The sequence below is a fragment of the Carettochelys insculpta genome, chromosome 6 (genome assembly GCF_033958435.1).
Source record: "Carettochelys insculpta isolate YL-2023 chromosome 6, ASM3395843v1, whole genome shotgun sequence".
Taxonomy (NCBI): domain Eukaryota; kingdom Metazoa; phylum Chordata; order Testudines; family Carettochelyidae; genus Carettochelys; species Carettochelys insculpta.
Window position 1 is genome coordinate 123,812,577 of NC_134142.1, and position 24,374 is coordinate 123,836,950.

General features: G+C 46.7%; 2 protein-coding genes across 2 annotated transcripts; one reads left to right on the top strand and one right to left on the bottom strand.

The window, feature by feature from the left end:
* The first annotated feature begins 882 nt into the window (after window positions 1-882).
* Window positions 883-1,863, top strand: LOC142014069 (olfactory receptor 5G25-like). The gene has a single exon (XM_074996092.1). It carries the CDS (start codon window positions 925-927, stop codon window positions 1,861-1,863), a length of 939 nt encoding a protein of 312 aa, XP_074852193.1. The 5' UTR covers window positions 883-924.
* Window positions 1,864-19,830: 17,967 nt separating this feature from the next.
* LOC142015186 (olfactory receptor 5V1-like) lies at window positions 19,831-20,781 on the bottom strand. The gene has a single exon (XM_074998602.1). The coding sequence runs from the start codon at window positions 20,779-20,781 to the stop codon at window positions 19,831-19,833; it is 951 nt and encodes a 316-aa protein (XP_074854703.1).
* Window positions 20,782-24,374: the final 3,593 nt, after the last annotated feature.

Genomic DNA, 24,374 nt, shown 5'->3' on the forward strand with positions numbered 1-24,374 from the left:
TCCTCATCCTCTATGATTCTATACAACCTTCTTCTGAAAATCTCCAGTGAAGGAGATTCCACAATCTCCCCGGGGCAGATCTGTTCCATAGTTCTGTCATTCTTACAGCTAGGAAGTTTTTCATGAGATTTAAATTAAATGTGCTATGTTGTACTTTGACCTCCATTGCTTCTTGTTTTGCTCTCTGGGGCGAGAAAGAATGACTTTTCTCCATCTTTTTTACGGCAGCATTTCAAGTATTTGAATATTGCTATCATGCCCCCCTTTAATCTTTACTTGTTCAAATGAAACACACTCAGTTCCTTCAGCCTTTGCTCATATGGCTTTCATTGCGTCCCTTTGATCAGCTTTGATATTCACCTCTGGACCCTTCTTAGTTGTGCTACATTCTTAATGATGCCTACCCATCTAATACCATGAAGCTATATTTGCAAATGCTAAGGACTGCGAGAGATGCAAACTTTAAACATGCTGAAGGGTTCTTTCTATTTTGGTTTATTTTACTTTATTTTGAAACTTCTGTTTTTTTAAAGGAGCAGCATCTTGGCAGTTACTCAGACTGACACAAAATTAGTTTAAGTTTACAAATGTCACAGCTCCAGAACAGTATAACCTGCCTTTTGTATGTTGGCTTTCTACTGTATTGCACAATGGAGGTGTTCACTTCCAGCACACCCTGCAAGCTGAGCGCTAATTAGCAGAGCATCCACTGCTCCAACAGCTGGCAGCATGTGTTTCTATTGGAGGTACACATCCACACATGCCTCGGTGCACATAATAACATTTGTTCTACCCATGGATTGAAAATATAAGAGGGAACACTTTCTATCTCCCATACTCATATGGTCAATTTTGAATCATAAGCTTTATCTTGACTGTTTCTTTTTAGTTCCACCCCAGCAGTGCTGATCACATCTGGACTATATGGCACATGGTAATCGCACTGGAGTATCCGTGTTCATCCTTCTGGGATTCCCAGGCAGTCGGTCTCTGCAAGTTGTCCTCTTTGGGATGTTTCTCCTTATCTACACCATGAGCCTGGTGGGGAACCTCAGCATGATCACATTAATCAGGATTGAGACACGGCTGCATACCCCCATGTATTTTTTCCTTAGCAACTTGTCCCTGGTTGACATCACTTACTCTTCCATTATTGCCCCTAAGGCCCTAACGAACTTTTTAGTGGAGCATAAAGTTATTTCCTTTGCCGGGTGTGTCACACAATTTTTCTTTCACTCCTTCGCTGTGAACTCAGAGGGTTTGCTTCTGGCTGTGATGGCGTATGATCGATTCATAGCTATCTGCAAACCACTTCTGTACACGCTCATTATGTCCCAGAAAATCTGTGTTCAGCTGGTAGCTGCATCCTACTTCTATGCATCCGTTAATGCTATTGTGCACACAAGCTCTTTATTCAGCCTGTCCTTCTGTGGTCCCAACGTCATCGATCACTTCTTCTGTGATATCCCCCCACTCCAAAAACTCTCCTGCTCGGACACTCGCGTAGGTGACACTGTGCATTTTGTCTTTGCTGCCATAGCTGCGTTAAGTACTGTCCTCATCATCCTTGTTTCCTATGTTTCCATTATGCTGGCCATCTTGCAGATCCGCTCCAATGAGGGCAGACGCAAAGCCTTCTCCACCTGCGCCTCCCACCTGACAGCCGTGTCACTACTGTATGGGGCTCTGTTCTTCATGTACTTACGGCCCTCATCCAGCAACTCATCAGATTATGACAAAGTGGTGTCCATGTTCTATACCCTGGTGATCCCCATGTTGAACCCCCTGATCTACAGTCTGAGGAACAAGGAGGTGAAGGATGCCCTGAGGAGGACAATATACCAGAAAATTATTCCTCACTGAATCTAAGGGCTTATCTTCACTTATCTTGAGCTAGAAACTCTAGAGATCAATCTTCTGGGGTTCAACTGAGCGGGTGTAATAATGACCAACTAAATCAACTGCTGATAGCATCCCTGTCAACCCTGGTAGTCCATGGAGTCATGAGGAGCAAGGGAAGTCAATGTGAGAGTTTCTTCTGTCAGCCTCTCACAGTGGGAATGCCACAGAAATTTGACCTAAGGTGTGCCCACTCCAGCTATGCTATTCTAGTAGCTGGAGTTACTTGAGTCCACTTTCTCCTGTAGTGTAGACCTGACCTTTTTGTGGGCATGTGTCTCATGATCTACTTTATATTTGAGAGGGTATCTGTCTGTCTGTTCATCCAACCATCTGTTCAAGAACTCCTGAAGAGTAAGAGCTAGGACCACCAAATTCATTATACAGGTTCCTCTTATAACTTAACGCAAAGTCATGGTTTGGTTGTGCTAGGAAAATGGGATGTGCCTGGAATGGGATTGCTTATCATAAAACCAGACAGGAAAGAGACATAGCTGCCTCCCCATCCAGGACTGCCATAGACCCGAGTCTGTCACCCTTCAGGCACCCTTTGGGGATTGTGTGGAGGGCTGAAGCTCCTACCCATCTGATTCATACAGGAACATTGCTGGTTGTTCCCCTTCATTGGGGAGAAAGGGGAAAGCACGCAGTTTGCTGCATTCCTCACTCTGGCTGGGGAGTGCAGGGGGCAGAGGAACCTGGACCTGCCTTGGCTTTGCCCACTGAAGCTGAAGCAGTCAGAGAGACACTTCTCACTTGGCTCCAAGCTGCTGCAGTGAGAGTGGGCTGGGTAGTCCTTTTTCTCTGCGGCAGACTGCATACTGAACCCCTCCACCCCCATTACAGCCCAGAATAATTCTTTAAATGAAGAAAAACAAAAATTAATTGGCTTAAGGACCAGAGCAACACCATGTGAATCTTCTAATGTAATAATAAGTAGAAGCGAGAAGCGTTGTCCTGAAAATGGGATTTGTCTCCTATGGAAAATGTTGAGGTATCAAAAAAAAATCATAACGCGGCACAAAACGTTAAAATGTCAGTATATTTTGTGGGAGAGAAACACTGAAAAACTGTAGGTTGTATTGCTTTAACTTTTGCTTCATCAGTGTTTTGGGTATTGTTAGCCTATGGCTACGTCTACCCTAGCCCCAAACTTCGAAATGGCCACGCAAATGGCCATTTTGAAGTTTACTAATGAAGTGCTGAAATGCATATTCAGCGCTTCATTAGCATGCGGGTGGCTGCGGCACTTCGAAATTGATGCGCCTCGCCACCACCCGTCTCGTCCAGACGGGGCTCCTTTTCGAAAAGACGCCGCCTACTTCGAAGTCCCCTTATTCCCATGAGCTGATGGGAATAAGGGGACTTTGAAGTAGGCAGGGTCCTTTCGAAAAGGAGCCCCGGTGGGACGAGCCGCGTGGCGGCGAGGCACGTCAATTTCGAAGTGCTGCGGCCTCCCTCATGCTAATGAAGCGCTGAATATGCATTTCAGCGCTTCATTAGTAAACTTCGAAATGGCCATTTGCGTGGCCATTTCGAAGTTTGGGGCTAGGGTAGACACGGCCTATGTGTCCGTAATAGATAAGGATAATAAGTGCTCTGGAGTGAGAAGAAAGACTAAGACAGTCCCCACCAGAGTCACACTGAGATTCAACACCACAGTAGTAGGAAACATCACAATGAGAGTGATATACAATGCTCCAGACAAACACCCAGCCCCACCATTGACTTCAGCACAAAGTTGTAGTTAACTTAGGTTGGAATTTTGAAAAGGCTTAAGGAAATGAAGCACCCAACACTTGCTTGTTGTTTGCTAACTCCTATACATTCCCTTAACAATTCCAGCCTTTGCTGTAATGCTCTTCAATTCTGAGTTTCTTTGGGACTTGATTGAGGACGCCCATGCTGCCAGTGCCCACCAAAATATCATGATTTTAGTATTGTCATGTTAGCCGTCAGGAGACAAAGGGCTTGTCCACAATAGCATTTTAACCTATCACAAAATCATTGAACTGGAAGAGACCTCGAGAGGTCATCAATTCCAGTCACCTGCTCTCATGGCAGGACTAAGTATTATCTAGACCTCCCCTGGCAGCTGTTTGCCTAACCTGCTCTTAAACATCTTCTATAATGGAGATTCCACAACCTCCCTAGGCAATTTATTCCAGTGTTTAACCACCAGGACAGGACATTTTTCCTACTGTCCAACCTAAAGCTCCTTTCCTGTAATTTATGACCATTGTTTCTGAACCCATCTTCAGAGATTAAGGAGAATAATTTGTCTCCCTCCTCCCTGTTACAACCTTTTATATATTTGAAAACTATCAATGTGTCCCATCTCCTTCAGACTAGAAAATCTCATTTTTCATATTAGGTCATGTTTTGTAGACCTTTCATCATTTTTGTTATTCGTCTCTGAAAGCTGATGTCAGAAGTGGAAGTCAAACCCACCCAGATAATTCAGTTCCACAACTATGAAGCCGTTCTGTTGAATGTGGATCAAAGGTGTTGTCTCATTAGCATAGGTAGTCCACCTCTCTGAAATGCGGTGGTAAGAATGCAGCTGGACGTGGGTTGATATAACTACATTGTGGATTTTTCACACCCTTGAGTGATGTAACTAGGCTGATGAGGTTGGGAGGTTGTCTGTAGGAGAGAACAGGCATGTCACCCAGGGCCTTCTGGAGTGTGGCATCCTGATTAAGGATAGGTTGTAGGTCTTTAATAATTTGTTGCAGTGGTCTGAGTTGGGGGCTGTAGGTGATGACCAGTGGTGTTCTGTTCTTGGCTTTTTTGGGCTGATCTTGGAGTAGCTGGTCTCTGGGTATTCGTCTGGCCCTGTCGATTTGTTTTTTTAACTTCTCCTGGTGGGTAATTCAGTTTTATGAATATTTGGTAAAGTTCTTGTAGTTTTTGGTCTCTGTCAGTTGGATTAGAGCAAATGCGATTGTACCTAAGAGCTTGACTGTAAACCATGGATCTAGTCACGTGTGCAGGATGGAAACTAGAAGGGTGTAGATAAGTATAGCGATCAGTAGGTTTTCGGTACAGTGTGGTACTGATCAGGCCATCCTTGATTAGTACTGTAGAGTCCAGGAAATGTATCTCTTGCATGTTGTAATCAAGGCATAAGTTGATGGTGGGGTGTAGATTGTTAAAGTCTCTGTGGAATTCCTCTAGAGCCTCTGTACCATGGGTCCCAATCATAAAGATGTCATCAATGTATCTTAAGTAGAGGAGTGGTAATAGGGGACGAGAGCTGAGGAATCGTTATTCCCTCCTACAGACAACCTCCCAACCTCATGAGGATCCTCACTAACAGCCACAGTCTATACCCCAGGAATACCAGTCCTGGAACCTTTCCCTGCAACAAAGCCCGCTGCCAGCTTTGTCCACATATCTTCTCTGGAAATACCATCACTGGACCTAACCAGGTTACTCACAGAATCACAGGCACTTTCTCATGCTCCTCTACTAACATCATATATGCCATCATGTGCCAACAATGCCCAGATGCTTTGTATATTGGACAGACTTCTAACTCCCTTAGACAAAGGGTCAATGGGCACAAAACAGACATCAAAACACTCCAGATCCACAAACCAGTTAGTCAACATTTTAATGGAATGGGGCATTCTGTCAATGACCTAAAGGTATGTGTGTTACTGAACAAGAATTATCGCACCGTTTTGGAAAGAGAAAAACTGAGCTGGCTTTTATATTCAAATTCGGCACATTAACACATGGTTTAAATCGTGATGGGAACTTTCTGAGTCACTATAGGGGCTTGTCTGCATACGTGGCTCAATCTAATTCTTGACCTTCCCCCCCACCCCTCCACTCTCTGATTTGCTCACCTTGATTATCTTTTTCTGATTTGTCCTCCTTGCTTACTGTTTTTGGTTCTCTGTGTCTTATATATTGAGTCTGTTCTGGTCTGGCTATGGTCTGAAGAAGTGGGTCTGTCCCACGAAAGCTCACCTAATAAACCATTTTGCTAGTCTTTAAAGTGCTACTTGACTGCATTTTGTTTTGATAGTGTATAGACTAGCATGGCTTCCTCTTTGTTACTATGGAAAATAAGCATGTGATTTGAGGGAAAGAGTAAGTGAGTAAGTCCTTAACTCTGAAGTGTCTGAAGAAATTCAGAGTGAGTAGCTTGCCGAGTTTAGAAAGAACTGAGCATATTTGTAAATGGAGTATTCCAAGATGTAACCTGCCACCCCAAAAGGGGGTAGAAAAGTATTCTTTTGTCTTTCAGAAACACAGAAAAGCTGGTAGTTACTGAAGAACAACCTAAACATCATGAATCTCCTTTCAAAATGAAGAGTGTGGTTTTGTATTTTATGTTTGTACTTATCTTATTAATAGCATTATCAAATTGTCTATATTGGTAAGACAAAATATACATGGGCTCACAAATTAAAACAAAAATGGTCTGTATATTGCTGCCTTATTAAATGCCTTGGCTAACACAGCAGCTAAAGCTGCAGACCTTTCCCATCTTGGGCCACTTCCCTGTTTCCCATTTTTACAGATTCCCAGTCTCCTATTGCAACCCTTATTGATACTGCACTATTCCAAGATCAGGCCCTAAATTGAGAAGAAACAATCTGGAGACTGGATGAATGCCTTTTGCATCCTGAACACCTTTGGCGCTCTCCGGACGGCCGCCTGGTTGCTCCCAAGGTCCTTCTCCCTTATCTTGCTTGCATGCACCACAGTCTGGCTCTTGTAAGCGAAGCAGGAGGATGATTACTGCTGTTCAAACAAATTGCGTTACTTCCAAATTCTCCTAAGTGGCCCAGACAACTGTCTGGCTTGCCCTGTCTGCCAAGCCCACAATGTGGGCAAACCTGTAAAGACAGCTCTGGCAACCAGATCTTTGCCTTTAGGACTGTTCCTGCAGTTATAAATGAACTTCATTCAACTACCCAAATGTAAATCTTTTTAAAAAATGTGCTGGTTTTTGTTTGTTTGTTCTCAGGGTGGGTAGAGGAATGTCCATGCCGGAAAGCTGATACCGCACAGAACTCCACCTTAATTAAGGAATCCCTATGAAAGGTGGGAATGCCTAGTGAGTACCACCATGCCACCCAGCAACCCCTAAGTATAGGACATGCGTCAGCCCACCAAAAGAATAACACCCCAGCTGCACAGCTAAATAACCTGGCAGATGCAGCAGCCCAGATCTCTGCTACCCAAGTAGATTGGGAACGTTTGTACCTATGGGTACATGAGACTCTGGGGCACACAGGGAGTGATGAGCTGGTGCGGCAATCACATATCGGGGGGTGGCCTATCACCCACCAACAGGCCAGAGACCTGGTGCAAGCCTGTACGATCTGTGCTAAAACCTGAAAAGACATAGCTGAAGGACAGCGGTTTGCTAGGCTAACAGATGGGAAAACACTATGGGCAACCCGGCAGGTTGATTACATTGGCCCACTACCTACTACCAGGCAAAGGTGTAAGTACCTCCTGACTGGAATGGAAGTTGTTTCAGGAATTGGTTTTGCATACCCAACTTGACTGGCAACAGGACTGTCCACTATTATGGGACTAAACTGCTTATCAGCAATTGTCCCAGCACCCCAAGAAATTCAGTCTGAAAATGGCTCATGTTTTAAAAACAAGCTTGTAAAAGAGTGGGCCCTCCATCACGGAGTTCAGTGGACCTTTCACCTGTCATATCGACCCCAGTCTAATGGCATGTCGAATGCTGGAATGGGCAGTTAAAGAATCACCTAAAGCCCACCGTGTTACATGGGGAGACAAATTGGATACAGTGGTGCAATGGCTAAACAATTGGCAGACCCCTATGGGCAGCCCAATCAGCAAGGGATTCTTCCATACAGTGAAAGTTCCCTCAACCCCAACTGCACCACTTAAGAATTCCAAATATGCTCCTGGAGATACTGTTGTAATCAAACATCTCAGCCTGCGAACACGTACATGTGCCCTACATGCCTGTAAAGCGGGGTGTGTGTGTGTGTGTGTTTGGACTGCTTTAGACTCTGAAAGGGAACCAATAATCGTTACCGAGGCTTGGATCACATCCAAGACTGGCTGACCTTGTGTTTTCTCTCCAGAAAAAGAAGGAACCACCTGGAATGCAGACCTCCCTGGGAGGAAGCAAGACAATGGCCTCCTGTAACATCAGTACACACCAAAGAACTTTAATGTACATAATACATGCATGCTGCTATATGCCATATTAATACTAATAGTCTCTTAGTAATTGCTATAGACCTAGTTGTGTTGTAGCTACCTTCAACCCAGATGACAACATGGCACCTCAACTCCTTGTCATCTTCCTGACTACCTCACTGACCTCTGCCACACCTAAGCATCCCCTCAGGAATGCCATCCAGTCCATTGTCTCTACCGCTGGTGCCACGGATTGCTGGATGTGTACCCTGCTGAACTCCTCTACCAGATTGGGAATTGACTTTGTCCCTCTGAACCTGAATGACTGGTGGAACAAGAGCAACATCTTCCGGTGGGGACCAGTCTGGTTTGATGACAGCGACATCCACTACCATAACCCTCAAAATGACTCTGGGGGGAGGTACCGGGGAAGACGTAAACAATGGCAACTCACAGTGTGGAATCAACCAGTATAATATGTAACAGGAGTCTCTAGGGAAATGTACCCTATTTGCTTTAAAAGCAAGAAGGGCACTGGGCCTCACTTAGGTCGTTTGGAAGATCACCAGTGCACCCATATTGTAGTCTTGCATGAGAAATTGGGAGCCTGGGGTACCTATTCTAACCAGGATAGTAACACACACATGGGATCCTTAAATTGCTGGGGAAATATTATTAACGTTTCTCTCTGCCATAGGCTCCTATTTGGCATTGGTAATGCTGCCATTGTGCCCCTGGATCTAAGCCAGTACCCTAAAAGCAAGCCCTGGTAAATGTCTCTGGGCAGATATAAATAGCCCTTAACCACACTGCTGATGCCTTAGGCTTGCTCAATGAACAAGTGCAGTCAATAGCCCACTTTGCCCTGCAAAACCGAATAGCTTTGGATGCAGTCCTAGCACAACAAGGAGGAGTTTGTGGTATAATTAACCAATCTTGCTGCTTTAGGTAAACCACTCAGGACAGATTAAACAGGATGTATCTGCCATCAAAGATGCAGTTAAAATCTTACATGCTGTAACTAAGAATGGAAAGATCTCATGGTTAAAATGGCTAGCTCAACAATTAGGATTTTCTCTCACTCCATTTCTGCACTCCATTGTAACCACTATTCTAATCATTCTTATTGTAGTAGTTGTTTTCTGCATGACGTTATGTATTGTTAAACGACTGATTAATGTAGCTATCTCCTCCATGCAAATCTGCTACATAGAGCTGGAAAGTGATCCAAACCAATTCCGCGGTTCCCTATACACTGATCAGATCACTGGGGACTTTTAGATTTCTCCAAGGAGGGCAAGAGGTGCTGGCATCACCACCACCTTGCGTTCTGGGATGTAGTGTGGTGCATCAGGGGGTGGAATGTAGCCAGACAAAATCTCCCCACTACAGACCAGCTTTTGCCTTCCCTCTAAGGTGCCTCAGAGCACACAGGGCACTGAACAGCAGTTAAACAGCACAGTCTTTGATGCCTTCCTAAAAGGGCCCAGATGTGCTGGCTCATCGTGACCCTGAGGAACTGAAAATACAGATAGAGGGCTAGCAGGCTAACTGTTAATGAAGGGCCTCAGAGAACTGCCCTTGGCTGGCATTAATGGAGTGATGCGCCCACACAGCCATCCCAGAAGAGAAATCTCTGCCCTTGCAAAAGAATGTCCTGTACTCCCAAATTCTTTATGTCCTGTCTTACAAGTGCAAATTAAGTAAGAATTGCCCTTGTAAAAACTGGCGTCACAAAAGACAGACCAGTACGATCTGGCACCATAGATAAGAAAGAGAATACGTGACCCAGGGGGTATAAAGATGAGCCCAGCAGTACTCTGACTCTGAGCACATTTCTACCAACTACCTGCTGGGCGGGTCAGGTGATTGCCTGACAAGGTCTGCAACTGGGGACGCCCAACCTCGTATTCATCTTTCCGTGGAATTGAGTGACCGATCCTGGCTTGGCTACACTGGTATCAAGAGACGCAAGGAGGGTAAGCTATACCCATATTAAGGAGGGTAAGATGTACCTATATTAAGGTCTCCTTTCGGTGCGCACAGTTAAAGAATTAGAGCTCTATAGATAGATGTTGTTGCATTAAGACGTCGTGGCATTGAATTGTAATGTAACCTGTTAACACCTGTACTCTGCTAGCATAAAGAAGTAGACAATAGCCTTTTCTAACCGCACGCTCATAAACTGTAGCTTAATAAACTTGTAACTAGTTAAGATCTAAGCCTGACTGCTGTTATTCTTTGTCGCTACCACACAGCCGGCACAATAAAAAGAACTTTAACCGTTTGGTTACCACAGCCTGGCCATAGGTGAGATTGCTAGGAGCGCCCTGCTCTAGCAGTAAAAGACTTGGGTGTTTAGGACCCTGGGGCATCCCTCAGTCTGGCCCAGGCTGCCCGCTGCAAAGGAGCCCTGCGCTCTAGCAGTTAAAGACTCGGATGGTAACATGGGCGTAGTTGGTACCTCACCGCACATTACCCGGCCACCAGCTAACACTAACCTACGGCTAAATGCATGCCGGCACTTCAAAGTTTGACTTTTTGAAGTTGCTGCAGGGGACATTTAGCCTCATGAAGTGCTGCATATTCACCGCAGCACTTCATCAGTAATCTCCTGGCAGCCTGATTAACATGCCCCCTTTGAAGTTGGGGGCTAATGTAGACAAGCTCTTTCTGATGCAAAGGGGTACGAATACTGTCTGTGCACCTCTTAATATGACAGCCTATGATATTGTCATTTTCCTGAGCTTTTGCTTATGAACATACAAATAACATTGATAAAGCTAATGTGATAACTTCAACACCATGCTTGTGTTTGTCCTTTCTGTCACAGATGTGTATATGAGACAAATTCTCAGCTGGTATAACGCAGTTGAAGTCATTTACTTTTAATGATGATGCTTTGTGTGTAATTTTGTGGGTGAGGAAGAAGGTGATTGTACAAAATGAGTGGCTTAGCCTTTTATAAGGCAGTGATGAAATGTCCCATAGTAACTCATTGGGTCATGCAGGTATAACACTGTGATGAAATCTTCTAAAGATGACCAGTGTTTCCCCAAATACTCACTGGTTCAAACGACTCAAATATTCAAAAACTAGAGGGTGAATAAAAAAAACCCCCTCTTTCAATTATTATTATAAAATACTAGCAGATTTACCCAGTGTTGCTCTCATCCTTAGCTCAATTAAGAGTTTTTGGTAAAATAAGAAAAAGTACATCCTTTATTTAAATTATTGTATACATCAAAAATACTGTATTATTTTATGAAGCTAATTTTTAATTCTGGATTTCTCAAAAGCTTTCCCCTTTAATTATTTTGTATTTTTAAAATGCGAATTCCATCAAGTGTATTTTTTCTTCATTCCCAGAAACTCTTATCATTTGCTGCATTTTAACAAAAAGGGCTATAGTCATTTTGGTTTCCAATAGCATTTCCTTCTAGTTCAAACCTTGAACTGATTTAGCTGTGCCAAAACTGAGCACCGCTCCAAATTTCTCCATGTTCTTTCTTTTCTGTAAGGTTTTTTGAGAAGCAGTCCTATCTGACTCATCTTGGTCCAGGCTCTTCCAACATTTGCTCAGGTATGTCAATTTTGAGGAATCTGCATACTGAATTTGATGGTCCTAGCTCTTATAATTTAGGAGGAGATATTCGTCAAACAGAAAAACAAAACTTTATATCGAGGTTGAATCGCTCTAAGCTGTTGCTCTCTTCTCTAGCAGCGTCTGAGGTCCAGCATGATTTTACAGTTCCCAGTCCTGACTCTCAGTGTTCTGTACTGTTATTTAGCTCTGATTTACCCCTAAACATCTTCCAAGAGCCCAGTAAGCAGTGGAAGTGTTGCAATTCTGTTAGATAATACAGTAAACCCTTGATTTAATGGATTAATAGGGGAGAAGGGGTATCTGCTAATGTCGAAAGTCTGTTAATATTCAAATGGTTATGCTCTATGATGATGCACTGGCCTGACCAGCCCATTACTCACTCCTGTCCTCTGCCTTTGCTTTTCCTTCCTCCCCCCTGACCCATTCTTCCCCTCACACCCCCTTCTCCCAATTACCAGGAGAGGAGCTCAATGATGGCCTGGCTTCTTCCACCTCCTGCAGCTCTCAGCACTGAGGCTTCTCCAGCCCCCAGCTCTGAGCCACCCACATGAAGGTAGAGTATGTCCACCCCCAGCCTGCCAGTGGGCAGCAGCCTCTGACCCCATGGCTGCTACTCAGCGCCATTGCAGACAGTGGTGGCTGGGTGCCGACATGCTCCACGCACAAGGGGCTGGGGGAGGAGAGCTGCTGCACCCCGACTCAGCACCCCGCCCCAGCTCCTCTGGCCCCAGTGGCCCCAGCTGTTGGAGTGGCTTCAGCCTCAGCAGCCCCAGCCATTCTGGCAGCTCCTCCAGCCCTGGCAGTGGCTCTGGCAAGTCTCTGGCATTTATTTTGGAGGGTGTGGGGGGTTTGAGAGACAGTGGCTGCGTCTACACGTGCACGCTACTTCGAAGTAGCGGCACTAACTTCGAAATAGCGCCCGTCACGTCTACACGTGTTGGGCGCTATTTCGAAGTTGAAATCGACGTTAGGCGGCGAGACGTCGAAGTCGCTAACCCCATGAGCGGATGGGAATAGCGCCCTACTTCGACGTTCAACATCGAAGTAGGGACGTGTAGACGATCCGCGTCCCGCAACATCGAAATAGCGGGGTCCTCCATGGCGGCCATCAGCTGGGGGGTTGAGAGATACTCTCTCTCCAGCCCTTGCGGGGCTCTGTGGTCACCGTGGGCAGCAGCCCTTAGCCCAGGGCTTCTGGCTGCTGCTGCTGCAGCTGGGGGTCCGTGCTTCATATACAGGGTCTGCAACTAGTTGTTGGCTCTGTGTATCTTGCACTGTTTAATGAAAGTGTGTCTGGGAGGGGCCCTTTAAGGGAGCGGCTTGCTGTTGAGTCCGCCCCGTGACCCTGTCTGCAGCTGTGCCTGGCTCCCTTATTTCGATGTGTGCTACTTTGCCGTGTAGACGTTCCCTCGTTGTGCCTATTTCGATGTTGGGCTGAGCAACGTCGAAGTTGAACATCGACGTTGCCAGCCCTGGAGGACGTGTAGACGTTATTCATCGAAATAGCCTATTTCGATGTCGCAACATCGAAATAAGCTATTTCGAAGTTGGGTGCACGTGTAGACGTAGCCAGTATCTGTTATTTCCAAAGTTTGTTATATGGAGGGTTTACTGGATCGGCCTGTGGTTGGGCAAATTCCCTTGTTCATTCATACTACTAGATAATATTGACCTCTCGTTCAGCACTGATCACGTGACGAGGGTGCAGGACAGGAGAGGTTCAACCTGTAGCAGATAAGAGACTTTTAGCTACTCTCATTATTAAGAACATAAGAACATAAGAATGGCCATACTGGGACAGACCAAAGGTCCATCCAGCCCAGTATCCCGTCTGCCGACAGTGACCAATGCCAGGTGCCCCAGAGAAGGAGAACAGAAGACAATGATCAAGTGATTTATCTCCTGCCATCCATCTCCTGCCCTTGTACTGAAGGCTAGGGCACCATACTTTATCCCTGGCTAATAGCCATTTATGGACCTAACCTGCAAAAATGTATTGAGCTTATTAAAAGGCCCAGTCCATAGTTCCAAAATGCTTAATACATAATAATCATCATCATCAATGCCTATTTCTTATATCAGTAGCTCTCAAAGCACTTCACTGTCTTTTTTTTCTATAACATATCTTCCCTTTCAGCAGTCCTGGAAGGTAGGGCCTTGCCACCATAACAACTGTATGCATGGAGAGCTCAGCCACACAGAGGCTTAGGAACTTGTCCAAGGCTGCACCAGGTGTCCATTTTGGATCAAGAAATCAAACCCAGGTCTTTCCATGTCCTTAGCCAGTGCCTAAACCACTGGACCATTCAGCACTTCCCTTGAGGACACCAATGCTTCCTTAGCACAAAATGTTTTCCAATTGGGATATGAGCAGTTCTGAGCAGTTGGCTACCAGATGAGATGCCAACTCGTAGCTGTTTGGTGCAGCTCTCCTTGGAAAACCTGACCCTTAGTTCTTTTTCACGCAAAAAGAACAAGTTTGGTTATCCACAATATCCAAAATAATGATGTGGAGAACTTCCTCCTTCCATTAGTCTCGTTTTGTGTTTAAAACCCCCTCCCAGCATGTAAATTCACTTAGAAAAAAATCTTCCTCTTTAGCATCCTTGCAAAGGCCTCTTTTACCTCCTTGTTCCTCAGGCTGTAGAGCAGACGGTTCAGCATGGGAATCCCATAGCTATAAAACAAAGAAATGATTTTGTTGTGGTCCATGAAGTACTTTGAACTGGGCCGTAAATACATGAAAGAGCCCGATCTGTAGAAAATGATGATGGCTGCCAGGGGGGAGGTGAAGGTGGAGAAGGCTTTGCTTTTGCCACACTCTATGCGGCTCTGAGAACTGGGGGAGGAGGGTATGCCATGCTCCAGGTGGAGCAGAGGTCTGGTTCTTTCCCTTCCTCCCTAGGTCTGCTCTTCTAGGAGCCTGGAGCCAGGCCCTCCCACTTTGCCCATGGATCTGTTCAGGTTGTCATCTCCCCGATCAAGTTTAATTCGCTCTTACACAGCTATTTCTTACACTTACCTTTATTTATTTCCAAGACCCCATTTGATTAAGCCTCTTGTCCATATTTGTCCTGTCATAAGCATTTGTGCAGTGAGAGGGTTCTCTGAACTATGTAGTTAAGAACATCTGGCCTTTGGACTCTAAGTTATGTCTACACAGAGATGAAAAACCCACAGCTCACTGGCTACTGGAACTTGGGTTGTGGGGCTGAAAAATTGCAAGGGGAACATTTGGACTCAGGCTCCAATTTAAGATCTGGGGTGCTGGAAGAAATGCAAAATTTTATGAAGGTCAGAAGTTCCACTTCCCACCTAGCTCTAGTTACAGCCACTGATAACATCATCAGGTGCTGCCAACGTGCCATTAGCATAGCCAATTCAACATCAAGGACACCCATTGGCTGTGTCTACACGTGTTAGCTCTTCTGGAAAAGGGTCTTCTGGAACTTATCTTCAGGAAGATCATCCTCCTGAAGATAGCGTCTACACATGAAGTGGCATGCAAAAGAGCTGCCTGGTCTTCCAGAAGACCGCGGCCGCACGTGCGTGGAAGCCCTTCTGGAAGAACACGGCAGGAAACACCTCAGAGGGGATTGCACGGCTGGACAGCACTTCTGGGGCACCAGCCACGCAGCCTGTTTAAGGGCCCCCGCAACAGCCCATCCCTGCACTAGCTGCCGAGGTCTGTTGTGCTGGTCCCTGCACGGCTTGCTGTATCGCTGCTCATGCAACAGCTCCCTTGCTGGCCATGGACCCCGAGGTCCTTCATCAGCATGGGCTCGCCCTGACAAAGGTGCTGGGGAGCCTCCTGGCTGCCCTCCTCAGCCTGCTGCATGAATGCAGCATGAGCACTGTGGACCCTGACCTACCCTGCCCCAGTCTGGTCCCCAACAACCCATTTACTACATCTGGACACATGCCCAACTGCTTTGCTGCCAGGACACGGGGATATGGCCAGCCCTCCTGGTGAAGAAGCATTTAGCCATTGCCCTCTGGAAGTTGGCCACCCCAGATAGCTACTGCTCTGTGGGGCAGCAATTTGGGGTGGGCAAGTCCACCGTCAGGGCTGCTGTACTGGAGGTAAGCTGCATACCAGGGCCCAGCCTGGCCCAGGGAGAGGGGAGGGTGGTCTTGGGCAATGGGGACCCCTGGAACCCAGGGTGGGAATGGATACAGGGGCCAGGAGCCCATCACAGAGGACCCTGATCCTATCCTCCCCTTACACAAGCCCTCTCCCAGAGGGGGACTCTGGGAGGGAGATTTGGAGAGAGGGAAAGAGTGGGTGGCTGGGGACCAGCCCGGCGTACCCATGGGCACACCCACAAGAGTCTCCACTCTCTGTCCCCTGGAGGTCATGAGGGCTATCAACGACGTGCTCTTGTGGTGGCTTGTTCACCTTGGGGACTTCGACGCAGCTGTAACAGCCTTCTCAGAGCTCAGCTTCCCCCCAGTGCTTTGGGGCATTGGATGGGGCCCATATCCCCATAAGGGCCCTGTCCCGCCATGCCAGCCAATATGTCAACCACAAGGGGCACCACTCCATTGTTCTCCAGATGATGGTGGATACTCGGGGCTGGTTCACCAATGTCTACATTGGCTGACCTGGCCAGGCACATGATGCCTTCATCTTTAGGAGTTCATCCCTGTGTCACTTGATGGAGGCGGGCATATACGTTGCTCAACATGAAATCATTATCGGCGACATTGCCACGCCGCTCTGCTTGGTAGCTGACCCAGCGTACCCCCTGCAGTGGTGGCTGCAGACACCCTGCATGGGACACCTAACTGCATCACAGGAGGTCTTCATGAGCAGCTGGGACACACACAGAACCCTGTGGAGAGTGCCATCAGGCACTTAAAGGCATGGTTCAGGTACCTCCTCATGTGCCTCAATGTGCGGGTGGAGAATATCCCACAGCTCGTGGCTGCCTTCTGTGCTCTCCACAACCTCACTGAGGTGTGTGAAGAGACACAACAACCAGGTCAGCCTGGCCCCAGAACTGCAGGAGTATGAGTAGCCACCCACAGCCCCCAACTGATAGCTCCATTGGGTCGGGGTTGGCATCTGGGAGGCTCTCCGGGAGGCCTTCACCGCTGGGGACCTCTGGGCTGGGCACCCAACACAGGTTCCCCTCCACCCCGCAATCAACAGGAACACAGGGGTGCCAACCAAAACTATTATTTAAATAACTAACTATAGTAAAGTGCATATATAAAAAAATAAAAAACTGCTTTCACGTAACACAAGGGAGTGGGGTCAACTATTTACAAGGGCAGAGCATCTAGGCAGCAGGGACGTAATAAATGGGTGTGGAGGGAGAGGGGAGGGTAGGGGCCCTACTCTAGGGACAGGGTGGAGGGCTGTGAGCCCTGGCTCCCATGGCTGCCTCTCCTGGCCTGGGTAAATGGACTCCGCTGGAGCCACGATGGGGTAGGAAGCACGGGGAGGAGGTGATGGGTGGCTGATGATATGTCCCTTGGGGGTGGGAGCAGGGTGGGGCGGGGCATGGAGGGGTGGGGCAGGGTGGTTCCCAGGGTGGGGACCCTGCCACGGGGCCCGCTGTGGCAAGGAGCCAGGCCCCAAGGTCCCAAAGGGCCACTGTAGGAAGACCCCTGGGGAGGAGGGCAGCTAGGGTCTCAGGGGTAGGGAGGGCTTGGGGTTCGGGGGCAGGGTGGCAGTGGGGGGGCAGGAGAAGGGGAGGTTGAGGGAGTGGCAGTGGGGGGACGGGAGGAGGGTGGCTTAGGGGCTGGTAGGGGGAGCAGTGGGTGGTGCCACGAGGGCCCCGCACAAGTCAGAGCATCCCCACCACCTCTCCTGAGGTGTCCCACTGCCACCGGAGGAGCTCTGCCTCCAGGGCTCGCTGCCTCTCTGCCATCTCAGTTTGGTGATGGAGGGCAGCTGCATATGGCCACTGCCTCCTGCGCAAGGCTCCAGCAGCGGGCCCTCCACACCTGCTGGGCTGCAGCCACATGCATGGGTCTGGTTCTGGCTGGGGGACTGCCAGCACCTCTGGCCTGTGTGCTCTTGGCTGGGCCTGGGCTTCTCTGGTGCCTCACCCATCCCTGGGATGGAGCTACTGTAAGACAAGGTGGAGGAGAAAGGGGGGATTAGGACCCCAGCCAAACCCCCTGAGGCAGTCCCCTGGCCCCCTGGGAACCCTTCCCCAGGCTGGACCCAGGAAGCCTGTGTACCACAAGCCACGGGCCTGGCATGGTGGCCTGGCCCGCTGCTTCCCTTACGGATGCTGCCACCTGTGAGGGGCCCCATGTGTGAATGGGGGATCGGGTGGGAGGGATGCAGTCAGGCACAGGGGGCTCCGTGCCCATGGCACAGGTAGGTTGGGTGCAGCTGTGCACCCTGGGTTCCCTCCTGCTCAGACCTGCACGTGCAGGGGCTCCCGGGGCAGGGGGGTGTGCGAGGTGCCCTGCAGCTTGCCTGTGGCCCCAGGGCACACTCCAGTGTGGGGCATCAGGGGACTGCGGGATGGGGGACTGCATGTTCCCCCAGCAGCGGATGCCATGTGCCACACACTTACCTGGTGTGACCTCGGAAAGTTCTGGGGATGCCTGGCTGGCCGTGGTCCAGCTGCTCGGCTTGGACACCACAGCAATCACCAGAGACCCCTCAGGGGAGGAGTCATCTGAGGGTCCCTGGTGCTGGCTGCGGGTCTCGCCTTCCTCCCCGGGCTCCTCATGGGAGCTGTCGTCATCCCCATCTGGTGCAGCGGGGGGTCCATGGCTGCTGTGTCCATGACCTGGCATGGTGGCGAGGTGTCATCACCTGTCAGGATGTCCCTCAGCTCCCTATAACAGGGACACCTGGCTGGGCCGGCCCTGGATGGCTGCTGTCCCTGGCCCTTGTGTATGACTGGTGCAGCTCTTTGCTCTTACACCGGACCCGGTCTGCGGTCTGGGCAGGATGTCCATGGGTAGCCAGGGCTGTGGCCAGTCGGGTGCAGGCAGCAGAATTCTGCCAGTGCACCAACATGTCCCTCAGGGCATCTTCCTCTCACCAAAGTGAGAGGTGGTCCCTCAGCTCGGGCCCTGTCCAGGCAGGGGCCCTCTTTCAGTGGGGCTGCTCCTCTTCCCGGCTGCTGTTCTCTGACTCCCCGGGGCTGCCCTTAGGGGTGTGGGAGGGCTGGCTGCTGGCCGTCGTCTGAGTGGTCACAGGGAGCTGGGTGCTGCAGTCCAACACATTCTGCCAGCCTCACAGCCCCTGCTTCCTGCTCTGGGGTTTCTCGGTCCTTGCAGCTTTAACTGTTGCTGGCAGTAGGCACCATAGAGCCCCCAGGAGCTTGCTAGAGTGTCTCCCGGCTCTGGGGAGGGAGGTGCCACCGTGGTGGACCGCTTATTTCAGAAGAAGCAGTCGGCGATCGTCTATGCGTGCTTTCTTCCGGAATAATCGTCCAGAAGAAGGCATTATTCCCTTGCCAGACTGGCGTTAGGGATCCAGAAGAAGTGGAGATTTTTTCTAGATTCCTTCCAGAAGAGCTTTCTACATGTGTAGATGCTCCCCTGATCTTCCGGAAGAAGCCCGTGTTCTTCTGGAAGAACTGACACGTGTAGACACAGCAAGCGTGTGTGGTACATGCTTCCCCCAAGGCTAAACACTGCGGGCCAGGGCCAGTGTTCCCTGTGAGCTGAGTGCTTGGGCAGCTGCCCAGGAGAGATTCAGGCGCTGCCCGGCTGATTAGCAGAGTTCCCACAGCCACCCACAGTGCTTGTATTATTTCTATCAGTGGTGCACATCCATACGTGCCTTGGTGTACATCATAAAATGTATTCCATCCACGGATGGAAAACATTAGAGAGAACACTGGCCATGACATGGTTAGGACCTGCACCTCGGAAAACTTTCCTGTTCAGTTTAAGCTGTAAGAGCTCATATTTTCAGCCCTGGATTAGTTCCCTGTGGGTTGGCCAGGAGAGAACTGGACTTTTCCTTCTTAGGGTCACCGCCAGCTCCAACAGTGGAAAGATACTCTTAGGCTTAAGTGATTGGGGCTTTGTAATAAAATGGCTAACAATATTAAGGCTCTGATGCAACAGAACAGTTAAGTCTGTGCTTAGCTTTAAGCATGTGAGTGGTCCCATGGACATCAGTGGAATGTCTGCTCCCTACATCTACTCTCAAAGATAAGCACATATATAAGTGCTGGGACATCTGTGAGTTAATTTTGACTCCTGCCTGTAAATCTTTCCTGATGGATCACTCTCATCAGGGCCTGTTTCACTTCCTTATTCCTCAAGCTATAGATCATGGGGTTTAACATGGGAGTGATGATCCCATAGAGCATAGAAATGACTCTGTCCTGATTCGGTGAGTAGCGAGAGGAAGGGCGTACGTAGGTGAAAATGGTGGTGCCATAAAACAGGCCAACCACAGTCAGGTGGGAGGTGCAGGTGGAGAAGGCTTTTTGTCTGCTCTGTGTAGAGCTCATGCGCAAGATGGCAAAGGCAATGTAGATGTAGGAGACCAAGGTGATCACAAAAGCACTGCTTCCTAAGATCCCAGCCTCAATGAGGAGCACCATTTCATTGGTGTAGGTGGAGGAACAGGAGAGGGCCATCACTGGAGGGATATCACAGAAATACTGATTGACTTCATTAGGCCCACAGAAAGATAATGTGAAGGTGAAGGATGTGTGCAGCAGGGAGTTAAGGAGCCCTGATATCCAGGTACCAGCTGCCATCTGAGCACAGAGTCTTTTATTCATTATGGTCGTATATTGCAAGGGATAGCAAATTGCGACATACCGATCATAAGCCATCACTGCCAGAAGGAAGATCTCTGTTCCCACCACGTCAATCAGGAAATACAACTGCAGCATGCATCCAATAAAGGAAATCTCCTTGTTCTCAGACAGGAACATGTCCAGCATCTTTGGTACCGTGATGGTTGGACAGAGGATGTCCAGCAAAGACAAGTTGCTGAGGAAGAAATACATGGGGTTCTGCAGGCGAATGTCAGTTCCTACGGCAATGAGGATGATGATGTTCCCTGCCAGCGTGGCTAAATAGATGATGGATAACAACAGGAAGAGAGAGAAACGCACCTCTGGAAGGTCGGAAAGTCCCACAAGGATGAATTTGGCCACTGTGGTGCCATTGGTTCCTACCATTTTGCCTTGGCCAATAAGATTTTACTGCAGTCATTCACATGGAAGAAAGAAGCAAATCCGTCTCTATCAAAATGCCAGGTGCATCATATCCAACTAGATCAGCATTTCTCATGCTTCTCAGGTGAGCACCTCTTTACACCACATCATGCACTTTCATGGCACCTTTCTATTCACTGTGGAGGAAAACAAAGTACCAGTGATAACAATGGTAAACCAATGGCATTTATTTGTATGTGCGTTTCAACAGGTTGACCTGGAAGGTCACGTGGAAAGGGGAAGGCTTTTTTTTGGTTTAGATTTTTCAGCACATCTCACATTCATACACAATTTATTTTCGTGACCCTCTAGTGGGTCATGACACACCGACTGAGGAACACTGAGGTAAAAGATGTGATATATTGTAGTTTCTGAAATCTCTGTTTCTAAATGCCTGGCCAGCTCACTGCCTCAAGAGATTGTTGAGGCATAAAAAGGTGAAAATTGTCCTATTGGAGCAGATCATTCATCCACTACAATCTAATCCAGTAATTTAATCTTCAACAGGGGACAGTTCCAGCTACTTTCAAGAAAGATTGAAGAAAGTCTGCATTTGGCAACTGTGGGATAACTTGTTTGTAGAAAATTTCTTCCTAAGACTCACTTGTTAGAGGTTGGTTTCTGGTCTAGAGAGTATGAGCTTATATTGGGCAACCGTATTTGACTTTTCAGAACAGAGGACACCCCTGAGAGGGAGCGTATCTGTATCAGTATGTAACCACTCACATTGTATTAATGTGCTAGATATAATACGACACATTAATACATGAGTGGGCACATACTGATACACATACACTCCCTTCCAGGAGTCTTTTTAATATGGTAACCTTATTTTATACCTGTGCTAAAAAGATTTTCTAAACATTTGGGCCTTTATTGTAAACCTGGTTAATCTTTTCATTCATAAAATGTCTCTTCTTTTTAAAATCCTGCCTCAGTAATATCTTATGATAGTAAGTTCCATCGGGAAATAGATCAGCCTTGAGTCTCACAAGTACTAGTACAGTAGGAGCGCTTGAAAGGTTCCTTCCATTTTCAGAGAGAATAATGATTTAGGAGATATTCCCTATAATTTAATTGGGCTATTACTGCTTAAACAGATAATATCGATAGAACCGAAAGGAACATTTTAAGTGCAGTCCCTCTGTGTTACTCAGGAAACCAAAGTGAATCCAGAGTAAAGGGCAGATTTGGGTCCAAACAGTCATGTTATTAATTATTCATTTATTAATTATTGTGATCATTCAGAGAAACCAGAGAGGGAAATTTCTTTTTTGTTACAATTTTAATATCACATGTTGTAATTATTAGTATAAAATAGGCCAAATACTATATTATATTTCATCATACAAAGAGTAGATAACAGGCTATTATAAAAGTTTAGCACCATCCAAGATAGACACCCAACCCTCTCCTATTTAAATTCTGTGGGAGCTTCACCATTGACTAAATGGGATTCATATCAGACCATGCAACAGAAATATTTGATTTACAGTAAGGGCACAAACTTTTACTTGGGGGAATCATCTAATATTACAGAACTGCAAAATTCTAATATATATCCATATTAATGCATTTATCTTTTCCCCACAAAACTAGTAAGGATTTATTCTGACATTTTGTTAGTGTCTTTTTTTTCCATTCTCCACATGCAAAGCACTTGAATATGACCTTTAATTTTGTACATTTATTTAGCAAATTAAACCGACATGTTAAACATAATTACTTGTGGATTCACTTGAAACACAAACATATTATTAGACACAATCAGAAATGCCCAAGTGTTAATTCTATAACAAGATGAAAAGGACAGAGGAGTTGTGTCCAACAAGTGAATGAATTCATGTTTCGATTCCCCGTTAATTTAGAATAACTAAGAACATCTATTTTGTTTGTAACTCCCTTTCAGTGTAAATATAATGAAATCAGAGACTGGGGAAAAAGCTGCTTTCCTTATTTATTTCTCAATTTTTAAATTTCTATGACAAGACAGCTTGAACATTCTATTCTGTTTCCTGATGTGAAAGTTGTATCGAAAATAGTTCGTTACCCAAACTGCCTCTTGAAACACACTTTAGTTCCTGTAAGATTGGAAATAGTTCCATTTACAGTAACAAAAGGTATCATTACGTAAGACATCTAGTCCAAAGGATCATTTAATAGTTGATGTATCAGATGGGTGGCCGTGTTAGTCTGGATCTGGAAAAGCAAGGAGGTGTCCTGTGGCACCTTATAGACTAACAGAAATGTATGAGCATAAACTTTCGTGAGCAAAGACCCACTTCGTCAGATCTGACGAAGTGGGTCTTTGCTCATGAAAGCTTATGCTCATACATTTCTGTTAGTCTATAAGGTGCCACAGGACACCTCCTTGCTTTAATAGTTGATGGTTTGCTTTAGCCTCAAATGAAATACACCACAGAAGTTCAAACGATTGCACAGATACCACTGGAAATAATAATGATATATATTGAACCATCAGTGCATAAACTCTAGGAAATGATTTACATATTTTCTTAGCTTTTCCATTTTCAAATGCACATACCCTTGAAATATGCCCTGAAGTTTACTTTAACAGACTCAAAGAAACTAGAAAATTAACAAATTATACAGAACATATTAATTTATTTGCAATAACAGCATATTAGTCACACTCAAAAATACTGACATAAAGTTAGTTCTATTGCCAAACTGTAAATTTGTTTGCTTACCTTGAGAAGAAAGGGCAGTGTCTTTTTTGATGCTAGAGATTTTGATAAATATCTTCTGGCAGTTATACCTGGGGACCACAGCCTCTAAGGGATCTCCCAGATACTATCATTGGCAGACACACAAGGCTCGCTTAGCCTTATCAAAGAGTCACAGGACTAAAAAATGGAACTGACCTGTTTCATCATCCAGAATGTTGTGGTTCCTGGACTATTTGATTCAATACGACTCTCCCATAAGATCATACCTGAAAACATGTGGTCGTTTCCACTGGCCAGACCTTTGTACAACTTTCTTGTTCTCTTCACACACGGAGATACAGAACTGTGTAGCACATCTTTGTAATATTGTTGTTCCTTTGCTGAGCATTTGCTGATTTCAGAACCTTATAGTTCAGCCTCCCTTTGAAGTCAAAATCAGAGATGAGGCATATGGGTATTTTCTTAGCATAACTTTTTTTTTTAATTTTATGTCAGTCCTTGAACAAAATGATTACAAACATTATGCAGAAAACCATTCTTTCAGAAATCAAAATCCTTATCTCCCATGTGCAGTTCCCAGGAGCAGCTCTACTGTTAGAATTGACCTAAGCAGAGACATTTAAGCAGAAAGGAATCTCTCCCGCTGCTTGCAAAAGTTTTCCACAAAAGAAAATCAGTTACGAAGCTAGCAACTGTGCAGCATTTCGTGAGACACCCTGCACACTAGGAAACAGAACTTGTAGGTTTGTGTGTAACAATGTCATCTTGTCCCTCCTGCTATAAAGATATATTTCCTCTCTATTCTTTCAGGTCATGTCTCCCCGATCCAGGACCTTCAGGACCTGAGCAGTCCAGGACAAAGGATTT